The sequence below is a fragment of the Lytechinus variegatus genome, chromosome 5 (assembly GCF_018143015.1).
Source record: "Lytechinus variegatus isolate NC3 chromosome 5, Lvar_3.0, whole genome shotgun sequence".
Classification (NCBI taxonomy): Eukaryota; Metazoa; Echinodermata; class Echinoidea; order Temnopleuroida; family Toxopneustidae; genus Lytechinus; species Lytechinus variegatus.
In genome coordinates this window covers 43,226,383-43,243,720 of record NC_054744.1, presented here as the reverse complement: position 1 = coordinate 43,243,720, position 17,338 = coordinate 43,226,383, and the positions used below count along the sequence as shown (strand labels likewise).

General features: G+C 35.2%; 1 protein-coding gene across 1 annotated transcript in view; it reads right to left on the bottom strand.

Moving 5' to 3' along the window:
* The window catches only part of LOC121415468 (mucin-5AC-like), a 92,838-nt gene that overhangs the window by 15,913 nt on the left and 59,587 nt on the right, over positions 1-17,338 (bottom strand). Inside the window, exons 6-10 of the mRNA XM_041608670.1 lie at positions 10,081-10,210; positions 9,429-9,636; positions 5,051-5,224; positions 4,238-4,414; positions 917-1,093 (exon numbers count right to left, since the gene is read on the bottom strand). Of these exons, the coding sequence (XP_041464604.1) occupies positions 917-1,093; positions 4,238-4,414; positions 5,051-5,224; positions 9,429-9,636; positions 10,081-10,210 (866 nt within the window). The remainder of the gene's footprint in view (positions 1-916; positions 1,094-4,237; positions 4,415-5,050; positions 5,225-9,428; positions 9,637-10,080; positions 10,211-17,338) is intronic.

The window sequence follows — 17,338 nt, the reverse complement described above, 5'->3', positions numbered from 1 at the left end:
CCCCAAAAAAAAAATGAATAAAAAAAATAATATGAATGATAAAAAAGAGAAATCAATGAAAAAAGACAATCATCAACAAAAGAGGGTTCCCAGTTCTAAATGGGGGTGGGGACCATGTCTGGATCCATGAAACAGGCCCATTTTCAACAATTTTCCCGGATATGAGTGTGTAGCGGGCATGGAGAGTGACCCCCTGGGCACCTGACCAAGTGAAAATTGAATGTATAGATGCTAATTTTGAACAGCAGCTGATGATGAAATTGAAAACAAGAAAGTTAAGAAGTCTTCCAGGTTAGACGAACATGGATGTGGGAGGGAACAGGTAGGAGGGATTCTACATATGTTTGTAGTTTCCTCATTCCTCCCTGGAGGATACAGTCTTCTGATCACCATGACAACACATCACTTCTGACAAGAGTGTCTTGTAATTTGGGTAAGACTGTTGCATTTTGGGGTTTTCGTTTGAAAAGTTTGGATCCTGAAATGGATTTTTTTATTGTTCGATGACAAGGACTAGGGAATATATATTTTGAAGAAGTACACATATAAATCTATCTTTTACAACCCCAAGAAAAACAAACGGTGAGCTTCTTTAACAGCCCTATGATTGTACATAACATGAATTATCAAAATGATTATCAGACTGTAAAAAAACTGATAATTAAGCAGATTCAAGAACATTCCCTTGCACTTTAAGTAACATTTTACTGAAACTTTTTACCAACATCTTGCATCTACTTCACATCTCTATGCTTTACACTACGTACCACATAGTATTAGTGTTTTGATAGTTCTATTATATTATGAATAATTGGCATTGTCTGGTCCGGGTTCAAGTACATGATTAATCTTTATTAAATTTGAGAAGAAGTTGGCAAACAATGGAACACTGCCAACGCTAAAAGGACAAACTTACCTCAGACCATTCTGATGTGAACCAGTGTACTCCAGCGCATTCTGATTCTTCACAGGGCTGGCTGGTCTCCGGGCGTGACACAGGACACTGGTAGGTTGGTAGTATCCTCGGGGAGACGTCTGATGACACGCAGACAACACTCCTGGTTTTGGTTCCTGTTCCACATGCTACAGAACACTACACAGAGGAAACAAGTAGAGTAAAGTATTCCTTATTGAATTAATGAAAAATATTGTATTATGTGAGAGGGTAATGGAGGAGAACAGCCACTAACCCCTTTCAAAGGGATGGCACCAGATGATGATGTTGATTCAAGAGGATAACGAAGTAAATAGTTCTGTGACACACCCATGTCAGAATGTGGGGAAGAGTTGAGACGACAGAGAGATCACGAAGAAGAAGAACAAGGAAAGAAGAGAGAGGCGAAGGAAAATGAAAAGCAGATAGAAAGGGAAGAGGGTAATAAGAAAGAGAAAGCAGAGAGGGGGAAGAAAGTGGGAAGAAATGGAGATGAAGAAAGAAAGACAAAGGGAAGGAGAACAAGAGAAGAGAAGTAAAGAGGTAGGTGTGAAGTCAGAGTGCTGAAGTGAGGAAGTGGAGTAGGAAGAGAAGGGAAGAGAGGAAACAAGGATCAGAAGATGGAAACCATAGGGTGATATAATGATGGAGAAATGGAAAGACAAGGATCTGTCTGAATTCTCCAGGAAAGCACATTCTAAAAGTAGTGAACAAACATCACTTAAATCATCCATGGCTTCAGGTAATCATTGTTCTGCATGCTCCCTTTCTGCTGCTGATTGAATGTTCTTGTTCAATTATAATAAAACCGATGACAGATTGGAGAAACAAGACAACAACATGAAATGGTCAAAGTCAAAGATTCCACGCAGAAATTTCTTCTATAGAGGGACTTTGTGTACTATGGAGCATTTAATGAAAAGCTTTGTTGGTGATTTTCACTAATTTTCTTCCCCTTCACCCAGCTAATCAGATGCAACGATTTGTGCAGTTGCTTTTAACAACAGTCAGTGAAATCACTGACTGTGTGTTTTGTGAAATGCCCCCCCCCCTTTCTGGACAGTATCACAGAGAACTTGTCCATCCTCCAAATAGTTTAATCTTGGCACAATGAGGTTATGAGTAAGTATTACAATGATTTATTTAACAAAGATAACCTTATCATATAATCTAATAAAAGAGGAAAAAACAAGTTGAAACATTAAAGAATAACAAAGAGGGCATAATATCGAAAGACAAGGAGACACTACTAATAATGGTCCAATTACATATACTAAGAAATTCTATTGTAACAATGCTGATACATAATTACAAAAAGATGAAAAGAAATATGATCATAATTATCACATGCTGCTAAAAGGATTTTTCAATTGCTAAGCTGGAGAACTTAGCCAACATGAATATAAAAAGTATATTTTAAATTTTTGATTAATATTTAAAAGGTAATAAGAAAGGAATGTCAATTATTAATCATTCCAATTTTACAAAAAGATACAAAATCCATGTTTTATCCAAAATACAGACATTCTGACAACATCAGTTGAAATAATGAATCTAATGACATTATCCATTTTAATTGTTTTTCCTCAGACTGTCTAAATTTCATAAGCAAAATACTTCTTGATAGTAATGGGCAGAATGTTTAACTATAGCCATCTCCTATAAGAATAGCCATGATTAACAAGCAACCAATCATAATTGGCATCAATAATATTGAAGCGTACTGCCAGGCATCATGTTGATAGGACGCTGAACTCTTTGAAGACATATTGTGCGTATTCTGAGGAAACATATCCTCAAAATAGCACCCTAAATTGATGCTTGACTTCCTAAAGTAGAGGCAAAATTGGGATGTTTATCAATACACTTCAAGTATCTTAACAGTTTGCAAGGAGCCAGATTTCAAGTGGAAGTTTTACCTCTCTAATGGGGTAGAATAATATCCAACCTATCCTAAAATATGCTAAGAAATAAACACAAACGCCAGGTAATAGTATCAATGATTATAGGCTTACAAATACTCTGACAATGATTGCCATGTGTTTGATGGAACTCTAATACCAAACCTAAAGTAGCAATAAATCTCACCTTTTATACATGATAATATTGACCTACATAACAAAATATTCAAAGAACTAACATAATACATGAACTTCTACTCTTTTCTTTTAAAGGATCCTAAATAGTCTTTGTTTTGTCTTGTAAGCAGGATATATGTTTTGAGCTGCATTTTTGTGGCCTCTGATACTTTCCTAATCATGATTAAAAAATAGATGTCAAATTGTCATAGTAAAATTGATTTCTTAACTGCCATCTTAAGAAACCTGCACGAAGAAAGAAACTTACATAGTACATGAGCTTCTACACTGCTTCAATCTAAGTCTCTAAGGGTAATTTAGCTAATATCAGATTATTAATGAAAACATCCTTGACCCCTTAAAAGTACAGTCTGGTATACTTCCTACATGATTTGGCTTTCAGTCTCATGTCAATAAATGAATAGCAGCCTCATGTTATTGGGGAGAAGAAATTAATCATAAAATCCTGTGCAAGATGTCTTTTCATAATGAGTGTTATTCTCTGGCGTAATTCTGATGCATTTACAAGATGGGAATGTAAAGTTCGGTAGGAAATAATAAGTCAGAAATGAGCCATGCTAATGAAGATGAATTAGCCAACTGAGACCATAATAGAAAATGTGCTGTTAAGGGCATTCTTTGCATTTTGATATAAACCAACTAAAACAGCTAAGTTTGAGATTCATGTCTTGTGTGTATGGTATTTAGAAACACTAATGTTCTATCCATGAAAATGAAAATGATTCTGAGTATCATACATAACATGGTAAAAAAACAACTTACTGCCCCAAACATGTGCCAAAATTCAGTTTGGGCCAAAATTTTACTTACACCTGGGAAATTCCATGAAAGTTTTCACTTGCCAGAAATAAAATTCAGTTGATGTTTCAGTGCTACCATGGTGAAATTTGGCTACAAATAAATAACTTCGTTAACCTTTTGTCTGGCAAGCAAATGTAATTGAATTGAATACCTAAGGGATATTTTTTTAGTATATGAGTGATATTTTTGCAAATTTGAAATGATTTTAAGCCAAAAGCAAACAACTGTCAAAATATAATTGATAGTGAAACATCTTACTGATTAAAAAAGCATGGAAAGCTCGTTTGACCTTAAAATCAGATATTTTCAATTATTCTTCATAATATTTAATATTTTCAGGATCTTGTCTCGGTACGTCTACATTTTTCACTCAAGTTATTATAAAGCTAAAATCACTTCTCACCCTGCTCCATTCTGAAGTAAACCACCTTGGACCACATGGTGCCTCGGTACAAGTTTTGACCTCATCTGGCTTCTGCTGACCACTACACTGACCATCAGGTACTGCTCCTGCTGAGGTACCCTCTGTACTACATATGACACCTCTAGATAATGTTCCACTACCACAATCTGATGAACACTATAAAAATGACACAGATAAATTATATCAAACAAGTTTTTAAACTTGTCAAAAAATTCACTTCCATAGTATTTAGGATTTTTTTTAAGTATAGGGGACATTCATAGGAGGACCCAGATGCTTTGCAATGAGACAGGAAAATGTGTTTTATTCTTTCACTCAAAAGATGGGAGGGGTAATATAAAGACACTTATTTACCTCACAAAGATTTTAAACTAAAAAATCAACCTTGCAGAAAGAAATAATTTTTGTATGAAAATTGCCATTTTCAAATAAATGAATTTAAAACAAAATAGGGGGAGGGGATGCATCAAGTAAAATACAGCCAGGTTAATGATATCATTCTTCCCCAAAAGTTAGGATTAACCTTTACACACTAATGTTGTAATTTTGCACATTTCTAAAATTGAATCCTGTATTAATCTCTCTTTTTTGTCATTATTGTACTCGAGAAACTAACAGATGCTGAAACACTTCAGTAACATCTACAGAAAAAACACCACTACCAATGGTGCAATAAGTAAAGCAGAATTTTGAGGAAATAACAATACAGCAACTTTTATTATTATCCCCTTGGCATCAACTTGCCTTGTAAAATCATTCAATGATACAAGTAAAAATGAAATTCTGTTTTACCTGTGTGGCCCATTCATTAGTGAACCATGATGTAGTACATGTTCCTGCATTACATGATTGTGTCTCATCTGGTCTTGTAAGATGACTACATTCAGATTCAGGTACTTCATTACCACCTTCACTAATACATCTCAGATCTCTTCTTCTTTCACCTTCACCACATTCTGCAGAGCACTGGGGTGGCAAACAGATGGATAAAGAATGAAAATTAAAACATCAATCTTGTACTCTTTGGCATCATCATTTCAAAAGTAGGTTGGGTACTAATATAATCCCCTCTCCAAAAGCAAACTTCTCATTTTTACCTGTACTTCAATTCATTTATTTCTTGTATTGTATCATTTGGGTTTTACTTTACTCAAGTTTCCTGTAACTCACTTTGTATTTGATATATATATATCAAAAAATTCTATTGGATTTTACTAAATCCTAATGTTTTGATCTTTCTGTATCTCTAATTTATGTCCCTGCACTTCCCCTCAAAAGGGAAGTGTCCTGGGTGTAGTGTATCTTTTAATGTGCAGAATTGCCAATAAAGTAATAAAATACAAAAACAAAATCTCTTCTATGAAGAAACCAAAATATGCAAGATTAAAAAATCAAATTTTGTGTTACCGTTGAGACCTACAAACACATCTACATCGCATGATATGACAATGGTTTTGAAAGAAAGAAGCATTTATTTCAAACTCATCTAGTAAAATCATACAGAACTTTTCATTAATCAAACAGGGAATAATTTTACTTTACAAATTTGAATAGAATTTTTGGTCATATGAGAAAAGCTCTCAACTAAGAAATGTACAGTCCTATGTAAAATTATGCTATACAAAAGACTTTATGCATACAGTCATTCAAAAATATGGAGCAAATTGCGATGCGATACCAGGAAAATTATTCCCTCAAGTTACTCAAGAACATAAGTAGGCTATGTCAGGTATTCCCATGTAAGATGCGAAAAGAAAGGTGAGATGAAAATCACTTTCAAGTGAGAAAACACACACCTAAAGATGGATAATTGTTTGGACATAAAAAGGTAAATGTTTGTTCTAGGCTAAAGCCTCAGGTATGGTTAAAGAGAAAGTCCATCTTAAAAAAATTTTGGCCAATGAAATAGAAAGCAGCAAAATCGATTGAAGTAGGGACCCGATAACATGAAAAATAAAACCAAATTGCAACAGAGAGTAAACCAAGACTCGTAACAAACCATGCAGATAGTTACAATTATTATCGATATCAATTGTAACTTGTAACTTTTTGTTATAGACTGCCAAGAGAAAATTAACTATGGAAAAAAAGAGTTCAAATCAAGACAGGGATAATACACAGAGGAAGCGAGATATAGAAAGAAAGTGATAAAAAAAAGGGAAGGAGGGGTAAAGGATACTAAAAGAACAGGTTGAAAGAAGGGATGGAATAGCATAAGAGAGACAAAAGAAAGAAATTAAGAAATAAGGAAGAGCAAGAAAAAATATTAAATTAGTTGTGCAACCGGTAATTTCTAATTTTATTAATAATGTATCTCAGCAAATGGCAATAATATCTCTTAGTTTATCTTCTTGAATAAAATACAATATATTTCTTTACATATACTTTTATTATTCATTCACTCATCTATTTCCAAAATTAAATATATGTCATATCACCTCTTAGAAATAGCTGACAATTTATAAGGAAATTAATTCTTCAGAATAAATCCTGCCATTCTAATTGCAGAGATGATCAAGTGGCACTGGTCAGGAGGATAAATCAAAATGAAAACGGGAAATGCTAACATCAAGTGGATAATGAGATGTCATATACTTGGTTGAGAGGGTTAAAAAAATAGACATGTTACTAACCAGACCGCACCTGGCAGTTGAGGTATTTGTGGTGACGGCGGTCTGTTTTTACTTTGTGTTGTATGTCAAGTCCGTTATGATAGACAAGCTATGTATGATAGACGGGGACCCTGGATGGACCCTTGGAGGGCGGGAGGGAGGGATAAACTTGGATTTGTGAATCGGTTCAATCGCTGTCTTTGAACCTGAAAGGGTCTCGTTGGAGGGTCGAGTATCGTCAACATTGAGAAAGAATTTGAGGTATCTTCTAAACGTAACACTGGCAGAGGAAAGTCTATGTCAAAGGCATATCCAACTATTGTGTGGGGTTCTGTTTCATTGGCTAAGATAGTAAAGGAATGCATGTTTATCTTAAATACTGTTGTCAAGTTTATGGGGAAGATTAAAAATGAATATGAAAAATATTCAAAGTGAACAGTCTTCAAATATTCTGAAATCAGATGACAAATTCAGATGGGAGTATCATTCATTCCAATGTACCACAATTTGAAAATGCTCATAAGGATGAAGAGAGACCAAATTTCTAGACAATTTTAGTGTATCAAATCTTTGCTCTATAATGTCAAATAGTATTGACAGCCTGGATGAATGAACAAATTTGAAATGACAAGTCAATAACAAAAAAAACCCAAGTGCATGACACACCCTACCCCCACCCCACACTAGGTAGTATAGAGGGAATTGAACTTGAAACAGAATGGGGGAAATCTGAAACTATCCAGCAATTTACTAGTTTTGATTCCTACTGAGCCAGACACAAATTGATTTTATCCTAGATTTAATGGATTGAGACTGGGAGTTAGTCTGATTTCATCTAGTCAGGTGAGTCAAATGGAAGATTGAAAAAACATTCATTTTGTTTCATAATTTGAAACACCCTAGCTTCTGTTGAATGAGTAGCATACTAAAACTCAATTAGATTCAAGATGTACCAATTCCCAGTGAAATAATTGCTCATTGATAAGATCCTACTAGTATCATAAACCAAAGCAGGAACAGCCTGGAAATTTTACTTAATAACATTTCCCTGACTGGAGAAGTTTGGTTTCATTCAGTTCATTAAAAACTGATAACTGATCTTTAACAGCAATTGATTTTCAGTGGGGAAAAAAAGCTCTATTTTTAAATGAGACTTTTAGGGAATATTTCATACAATGAATCATCTTGTGCCTTATGCTAAAATTCAAATAATATACATGCATCAAAATTAAACAAAGTTTCAGACCTATATTTTAGTTCCAGATAATGCCCACAAAACAGTATTTTCATTTATTACTTCAAATTAACATTAGTTGGAGTGGGCTTATCTTTAAATATTGTGCATCAAAATGAATATCAACTTCATACAATTTTTGGAAGATATTTTATGACCTTCACCTTCTATTTGTTTTAAAAGGTCAAAAGGATCAGGTACATGTGTCATCAATTCATAAAATACAACAAAACAATTAGTCAAAATATACATAAATATTTTCAATGTAAAAATTTGTGTGTGACATTGTTACTTTTCCTTGCATAAGGGGGGATATTATCTCAACTAAACGTCTCTCTTTACAGCTTTAATTTATGGATATATTTATTTTCAATGAAGTAAAATCTCCATTTACTATCTCAAACTCATAAAATTTTACTGGCCTAACAGTAACAGGACATTTCTTGCAATGAGTTCAAGAGGCAGTGGCTGATCCCGGTGGGGGCATAAGGCAGGGGCCACAGAAGCGGGGGGGGGGGGGCTCAGCCCTCCCCCACTTTTTCTTCCAAAACCATGTACAAAAACGGAAAAATTACCATATGATTGTAATTTATTGCATGGTCAGCCCCCCCCCACTTTGAAAACCGTTCCGCCCCTGTAAGGGGTGCATAACCCCTCTATATTTCAAGAATATCTAAGAAAATTGTCATCTGTGCCTCCTCTATTTACAAGTCTGCATTTTGTGTCCCCTCTATTTCAATTTGTGGAGGCGCGATAGCTCAGTCGGTAGAGCGGGGGTTCAGATTCCTTTTGTAAGGCATTTATCCTTATTACCAGGTCCCTCGGAGAGGACCTTAAGCCGTCGGTCCCCTGGTTGCTTGCTCACAGGCATTCGTGCTTTCTTAGCAGTCAGGTAATAAAAACCTCGGTACAAAAAAAATCCAGGACCACAACTGAAATGTACTGATGACTACATATCTACTTCAAACAACTTTCAATTTGATCTTATTCAATTACATAACAAATCAAAACTTGGGGATGATCATCCTTTAAAAACTTTCAATGATGAAATTTCCAGTTCATTTTCATATTCATTAGTGAAAAGAATGAATTAATGAAATACTTTCTCTATCTCTTTAAAAAATGTGAAAGGGGAGGGATATAATACAAATAATCAATATTTACAGTTTTATTCTTCATGTAACAAATGATTCTATCTTGTATCACACCTGTAAAATATAAAAACAAACATGTTACAGATGCTTTTCCCCTCCTAAATAAGTGATCCTGATTGTACTTTTTCAATTTTCATTTCAAGAGTGAATTCAGAAAATATTCTTCTCACCTCTCCCCAGCTCCCTGGGCTCCATGCTGTACAAGCCACCTCTGCGTTGCATGGCCTAGTGGTCAAAGGCTTGGGAAGACCTATGCATTGGTCAAGAGAGACTGGACGAGTGACCGATGGGGTCAGTTTCTGGTTGCAGGTGACCGGTCTCATCTGAAGACCCTCCCCACAGGTACGGCTACATGCACTCCATTCACCTTCCTCCCAACTGATGGAAAGGGAAAGGGGAAAGTAATTGGGATGATACCAGGCATTTGCAAAGACAACTTTATCAAAAAGGCCATGTCAAAAGTTGTAACATTGGTGCTTTTCAAGGTTGATACTTATAGATCAAAGAATAATATGGTTTATTTTGATATTTATGTATATATAATTAAAACATTGTCTTTTCCTAATGATTCTAGAGGACAGACAATTGCCAATGAAAATGTGGTAATGCCCCTCCTAAAATCTCTAGCATATCTTTGCAAGATACACAGATGGGCATGTAGCTATGGAGGACATTCAGAATAAAGAATTGCCAAAAACTGAAGTGGACTTTGCTGCTCTACCAAAGCAGTACTAGTACATTATATTGCATCTCCTTTGCTCCATCATCATAGCTTTTTATTCAACTTAAGAAAAGATGACAAGTAAAGATAAATGGTCTTACACTGGAGGACATGGTTCAATATTGCAAGCCTTTCTCCTGGATGCTGGTCTGAAATCAGCATTACACATGCTGTCCTCAGCAATATAGAAAGAGTTCTCACTGATACACTGGACGATAGTCTCCCGGACACCTGGATTAACAAGGAGAGAAAGAGAGGGGGGAGATAGGAATGACAAAGAAGATAAACAGATTATTAAAAGAAATGTCAGTAATTCAGCAATCAAAAACTTCTAGATATTTGGAAAAATATTATGCAATTCTTCAAGAGTCAATCTGGATTTGATTTGCAGGTGGTTCCTTTGACTAACATCTTATGTACTTTTGAAAGCATTATCTTTATCACAGTATAGAATTTGAATTTATACCCCAAAATATTTCTTATAAAGATAGTACTATGAACATTCATATTTAGTTTCAACATCTCCAAATACATCTCTCACTAATTCACATCACTCTTTAGTCTGGCAGAAATAGATTAAGTGAAAATATTGATGGTAACAATGAAGACATATTGCACCATAAACAGTAGGATAAATTCCATATTTTGACAGGAAAGAAAAATAGTGAAATAGAATGATTTGGGTTAAACATGGAACACATGTTTTCAACTTGAGCAATCCATCACCTGGTAATTGCATGGTGAGTGATCTGAGAGAGAAAGTGTGATCCACTTCAGTTCTAGGTAAACTAGGTTGAACTTGACAAGGATCATCAATGATCAAAGGTGAGAGGAATGTCATCACCTAAATCACATCTCTCAACAGCTTTGAAGGGGCTCTCAGAAGAATGTACAATCGATTCAACTTTACACATGTAATTTCTATTGGAATTACAGGAATGGGTTTACGATCTCAATGATCCTGATAAATCTGTACTATCATTCTACTCTAAGCATATTAATAAATCATACTTATATTGCATGAACAGCTTTATTCATTCATATCAATCCATCATTTTTATTCTGCTGCTGTATATTGATTTTGCACCCACATGGACACCCTCATTCAAACCACATTTGTCCCAAATAATCAATTGATACTAAACAAATATAACAATTCATTTTATTTTTCTTTCAAAAATGAGTAATTTCATGGCCACTGAATTTTGGGGGATCTTTTACAAACATTCAAGACCGCAAAGCTTTACAGTCTATTTGGTTAGGGCTGATTAGAGTAAGAATATAGTCATTCATTCACATGTAATATATGAACAGTCCTACTAGTTTCAGTTGAGAAATCCTGCTCCACAGTGGCTGTAATTCATTTTACTCTTCACTCAAATTTATTTGAACTTCAGAGCTTACTTTTAGTTTAAAGTAATCTTTGAATTGGGGATTAGGATGATCAAGTACTTTTATTATACATAACAAATGAAAAATAATTTGATCAGTTTCTCTCAATAACAAATACCTTCTACTTTTATTCCCACTTTTGAGAAGAAGTTAGATTAATGAAATTATCTCCAAATCACTACAGAGAATCATGAGCATAAACCTTCATCTACTACAAGTTTTGAGTAAACACATTACACCAGCCTGTTGGAGGCCGGCTAATTATCAATTTTTTTCAAAGCCCCCAGCCTGATGTGGGCTCAGTCTTCTAACTGGTGAAGAAATAAAATCTTTTCCCCTAACGACACCCGTCACAGTATACAGGTACGTCACAGACCTGAAACATAATGTAAAAATAGCTCTGAAATATTCCATTGATTTTATCTATAGATGTTAAATCCCACTCTCAAAGCCAATGTGAAGCACTTTTTGATAGCACTCAAAATCTAAATCTGGTAAAATCAAGATGAATAAACATTCCAAACTCTGATGAAGATATGCAAGTCACTGACTTGGAGGGGAAAAAGATTAATCTAATGAAAGTGTGAATGCTATTAGTATTACATTAATGTGGCCACAGCCTGTTTCTGCCACTGTTAAATGTATATTAAATGAGCTGTAATGCTCTGTCAGACACTATATTTATTTATATCCGGAATTCAAAAACCTGCACATCTTTCCACCCACCGTCTATACTTTTTTATCCACAAGAGAAGAAAAAAAAACTTCTTATATGCAAATTAACCCCAATATTTCTCATCAGTCCCTGCCAAATCCAATTCATCCTGGATGAGGTGTGATAGAGAAGTAGGAGAGACAGGGACACACAGAGAGACAAACGGATAGACAGAAAGACAGAGAGAGAGAGAGAGAGTAATAGGAGGAGCATTAGATCTGGTAAGTTTTTGAGCTATATAGCAAGAAGATTAAGAGTTGATTAAATTTACTCTGTGACCCCAATTTGACACATGTCTCTTAATCCAAACCTGATGTGAACGTAGTGGACCTTAATGATCACATGGGGTTAGTGTCCGAGTACGAACTCCTAACACCCCTCATAATGACCCTACCACACCACCCTACCACCAACATCACCATGCCCCCTTTCTCATGAGCACCCATTCTTCTTTCCACAGTTGTGATATCACTCCAAACTCCTCAGAATAATATGATCGGGCACTGGATCCTAATGCTATTACATGCAATAAATTGGAAACATTATTCCATGTATGTCGAACAGGGGTGAAAGACTTCCACTGGTTATCATAAATGAAAGAGGATGTCTGGTTTCATGGACAATGATAAACTGAGGAGCTTGGAGATGCCATCTGAAAAAATGCGTGACATTTATTTTATTTTTCACATCTTCTTTGAATCTTTTAGTTCCACCATTGAAGTTCTCACAACATCTTCTCCAAAGGGTTTTGTTGGCATGTGAGTCTTTCATTTGGATAATAAGGTGATCCATCAACAATTTTGCACTTCATGAGGTAAAATCATGAAGAGAATTAAGAAAATTGGAGTGAACAAAGATAGAAGTGATTTTTTGTGACAGACAAGTGATTAGAAAATAAAGTCTTGAATTACAAGATTCAGATCTTGTAAATTTTTATGAGAAAGTCCATGCCATTAACTTTGTAAATGGTAGAATTACAAACTGATAAAATTTCTTAATAAGTATCATAAAACATATTAAGTACATAAGCCAGATATACAAGAGAAAACATAGTTATAATAGTGATTAACTGAATAAAAAAATGAGAAAGATAGAGGTCTCATGAAAATAGATGAAATTTTGAAAATAAGAACATGATTCTTTTCATACTGTAATATCATTGTAAATTAACATAAATCAAGATCCTTTTTTTCAGAGCAAAAAAAAAAACACAATCCAAACTTTAAACATAATGATCTAAAGAAAAATTCTATTTGATGAAGCCCTTTCAGAACATGAATAGAGATAAGCTGAAGGATCTCAAATACATATGTGAAATAAAAAAAATTAAAAAAAATTGATTGCCAGAGTGAAAAAACTCCCCAAAACAACAAACATATCGGAATATAAAAAAAAACTCAATTCTAATGGAGAGTTGGAAACAGGTTTTGGTAGAGTTAAATTCGGATGAAAATAAAGCTTGCTTCTGCTTTTGAAAACCCAGGTAGTGCCCAGTGTATGAGCACACCAACACCATCCGATCCACTGAAAATATTTTACAAGGGCAGAGGAAAGAAGAGACTGACACTAAAAAGACAACTAAAGGTGGTTTCAGACCGCCTCGAAGTTCGCCAGTTCCAGGTATTCTCTGATCGGGAAATTTACCCCGATCAGAAAATACCAGGTATTTTGGTAATGTGAAAGCAAACTACGCGTAATATCCCCGAAAGAAAATACCCGCTAAATAGCAGGTACTTGGCGAAATTACGAGAACTTTCGTGGGGATTTTTCCAAGGTCGCAGGTATTTTGGCGATGTGAAAGCAAATTACGGGAACTTTTATCCCAGCGTGTCATTGGGCGCGGCGGCGTGGGTGGCTGCTGGGCTAGTGATTTTGAATCTCGCGCCTTGTCTGCTTATCAGACCATACTGCGCATGCTCGTAACTTCGGGAACTTATCCCGAAGGATGTGTTTCGGGGCGGTGTGAATGCAGGAATAATTAACGGGTATTTTTTAGCCTTAAAAAGTTCTCGTAATTTAACGGGGATTCTTGTGATCGAGGCGGTTTGAAACCGCCTTAAGAGAATCAGATATAAAATGAAGATTTATAGTTGAAGAGGAAACATCAGATAAAGATACTAGGTGAGGGATGGGAATAAGAAGACAATGCGACAATGAATATGACAGAGGAGTAACTGACAGCACTGGAGCATGTGAGCCTAATCAAGAAATAATCTCCTTAATTAAATCAATTCCATAAATCCCAGTTTACCCTTGTCAGGGATAATGTTTGGCTGGCTCACAAGTATCTTCTGTAGCCAAGTCATGAACAGCATGGTAATGACCTTAATAACTCCTGATGACGTCCATAGCAAGCTCCCATGGAGAGTATCATGGGGATTTGTTTGACTTTTGGGATCGGATTCCAGCTAGGACACAGACTAAAGGAGATATCTTCCTTACACCTCACAAACAGTTTGAGTAGCAAACAGAAATTGATCCAAAATGTCTTAAAATGTCTTAAATTATCATGTTTAAGATGTATATCTTTAGATCATCATAAATCGAATCAAGGATTATCAACGAAAAACATTTGAAAGTGGTCAAATGTAACTTTCTTTGCACTAGGCAATGTTAGGAGAGGTTGCATAAGGCCCATTTTGTATGGTTCCACATACAAAAAATGGTCCTCATGGGGTTAACACATAGATAATTAGGCTGTAATATATTTGGATGTCATAGACTTTAATCTAAGATAATTCTCAAATTTTGTTTCGACTTCAGTATTTCATTCAAGAGTGAAAAACTAACTAGGAGGTATACCCTGAATAGTGAAGAAATTTTATTGTGGATGTCCTTTAAAGTTTGATCACATCATTTTTTGAGCTACCACAGGGGGATGCATGGGGATTTGTGTGACTTTGGTATTGGATTCCAGCTAGGCCTCTAAATAATGTAGACATCTATGTGAAACATTAGAAGTTGGAAATGAAAAACAAACAGAGAAGCATAGGCCTTCGATCCATTTGGATAGATTTTTTTTGTCAGGCTTTGCTTTGCTGCTGAAGATAAACTTTACTCTACATCTCTTTGTGGGATAATCTTTTGAACAAAAAAAATATGGATACTGAAAAATAACCCAGTACCACTTTCTATGGTGACAGATCATGTCCAAGTGCACTGGACAAACACTCAGATGGAAAAAACCTCTCTGAAAGCATCCACCAGGTATTTACTTGTAAAACTTCAAGATTTTTAGTTACCTAAGACAAGGATATCTGTTTTGTCTCTCTTTAAAGGCGAGTTAATTTGGCCTCATTTTTACAGTTTAGGATTCATATTCTGTTGATAACCATTACTTAAACTTAAACTATTGCTATGCTTTAAATCTAATGATTTTTCCCCTTTGTAAGTGCATGGATGAATACTTTGTGTATTGTCTTAACATGATTTGCATTTAATATTCTTATCATCATCATCACCACCATATTCATCATCATCATCATAACCACCACCACCATCATAATCATCTTCACCGTCATCATCATCATCAACATCATCATCATCAGCATCATTGTCGTCATCATCATCATCAACATCATCATCGACATCACCATCATCATCATCATATCATTACAAAATGTTTTTGTAAGAAATTATTTGTTTTAGAGAGAATACTGACATGTCATAGATTATTTGAAATAAGTTTTTGCTCCTCTTTTTGTTCCCTTAACTGTAAAGAGTAATTTAAATATCATTGAATTAAAGGGCAATGAACAAGCCTCCTGCAATGGACATCAATCATCAGACCAACATCACCCTCTGATGAAGTGATGACATCCATTGGTATTATCACAATCACTCATTTCCTCCATTTTCATGTCATCTCCAACAATCCCAAGTATAGCTCTGGAAGTCACCATGATCATCAGTCAGTCCTTTACCTCCTAATAGCCGATCACATACCTCTCAACCAAGTTCAGATTGGGAAGAGGAATGCCCATGGCAATTACAGGGACGTGACTTCCAGTGTTTTCATTAAGGGTACTCAGAGAGGAATCCCTAATCTTATTTAGATCTAATAGATCTTCCTGGAGTCTTACACTGCTAGACTTGGACTAGTCAATGGGAATCGTTAAAGCACTTTCCAGGCATGACCCGGTCAAAGTGATAACTACCAAATACCAAAGTGTCCTAGTACATTATCAGAATGACTTCTTCAACAGCCAGGCAGCAAATCAAATTAGGATTGTCTTTTTAAAGTTTTCTTTAGCATCATGATGGAATACATTTCAACAACTTTGCAGTCATACATGAAAGCTGATGAAAGGCTTCACATTTCAGCTGGGCTAATAACTATGAAGTTACAAAAAGAGTTTTCACATACCCAAAACAAGTTCTGCTAAGCACGCAAAACATAAGATGGTATATATCTAAATATGAAGATGAAGTTATGATTATACCATCACATTTTACATGCTATATGGTACTACATGTATGTATGATGAAAATGTTTAAAGACCCTGACCGGTGTAAAAACAATCATATATTAAAAGAAAGGTAATGATCCATAGAATACAAATATACCAAAAATATTCTATATATCTCCTTCCATTTTTTAGAAATATTAGATAAAATTCAAAGAAACTGCTCCTCCAAAGTACGCTTCGATTGAGCACCCCACATCGCCTGGAAAGGATGACGTCATGTTGTGTCTGGAGGGTTGCGATTCCATAGCTTTGTGTACAAAAGCATTGGGTATTTTCTTCCATTTCTATATTATGAATCCAATTTTTTTTTCGTTTTCAGATGAAAATGGCACTCACAATTATTCACTGTTCAAATTGATGGAAACCTACAACTATTCACTACCTTTTTGGGATTTCTTTGTTTGGCTCTTATTGGGCCTAAATTGCTATGTCAGGAAAAGTCGTTATACATAATCTAAATGTAGATAGAATTAAAATCTGCACCAAATAAGCAGGAAATAAAATATGGCAAAAACTAGTTCAAAACTGCAAGATTTCATAATTTAAGCATGTAGGAAAAATTATATGTGATATCACTCTGTGATGGAAGTGAAGAAAATGAAATGCATAATCTGGAAAGCAAAAAATTAACCCAGTTTTTCTGTGTACAAACCTATGGAATCACAACGCTTCTTACACAACGTGACGTCACGGTCTCGAGGCATTTGAAAAGCACAATAAAGCCTATTTTCTAAGCCGGGTTCGAAGCCTGATAATTGGAATATTCTTAAGCAAAATACTCAG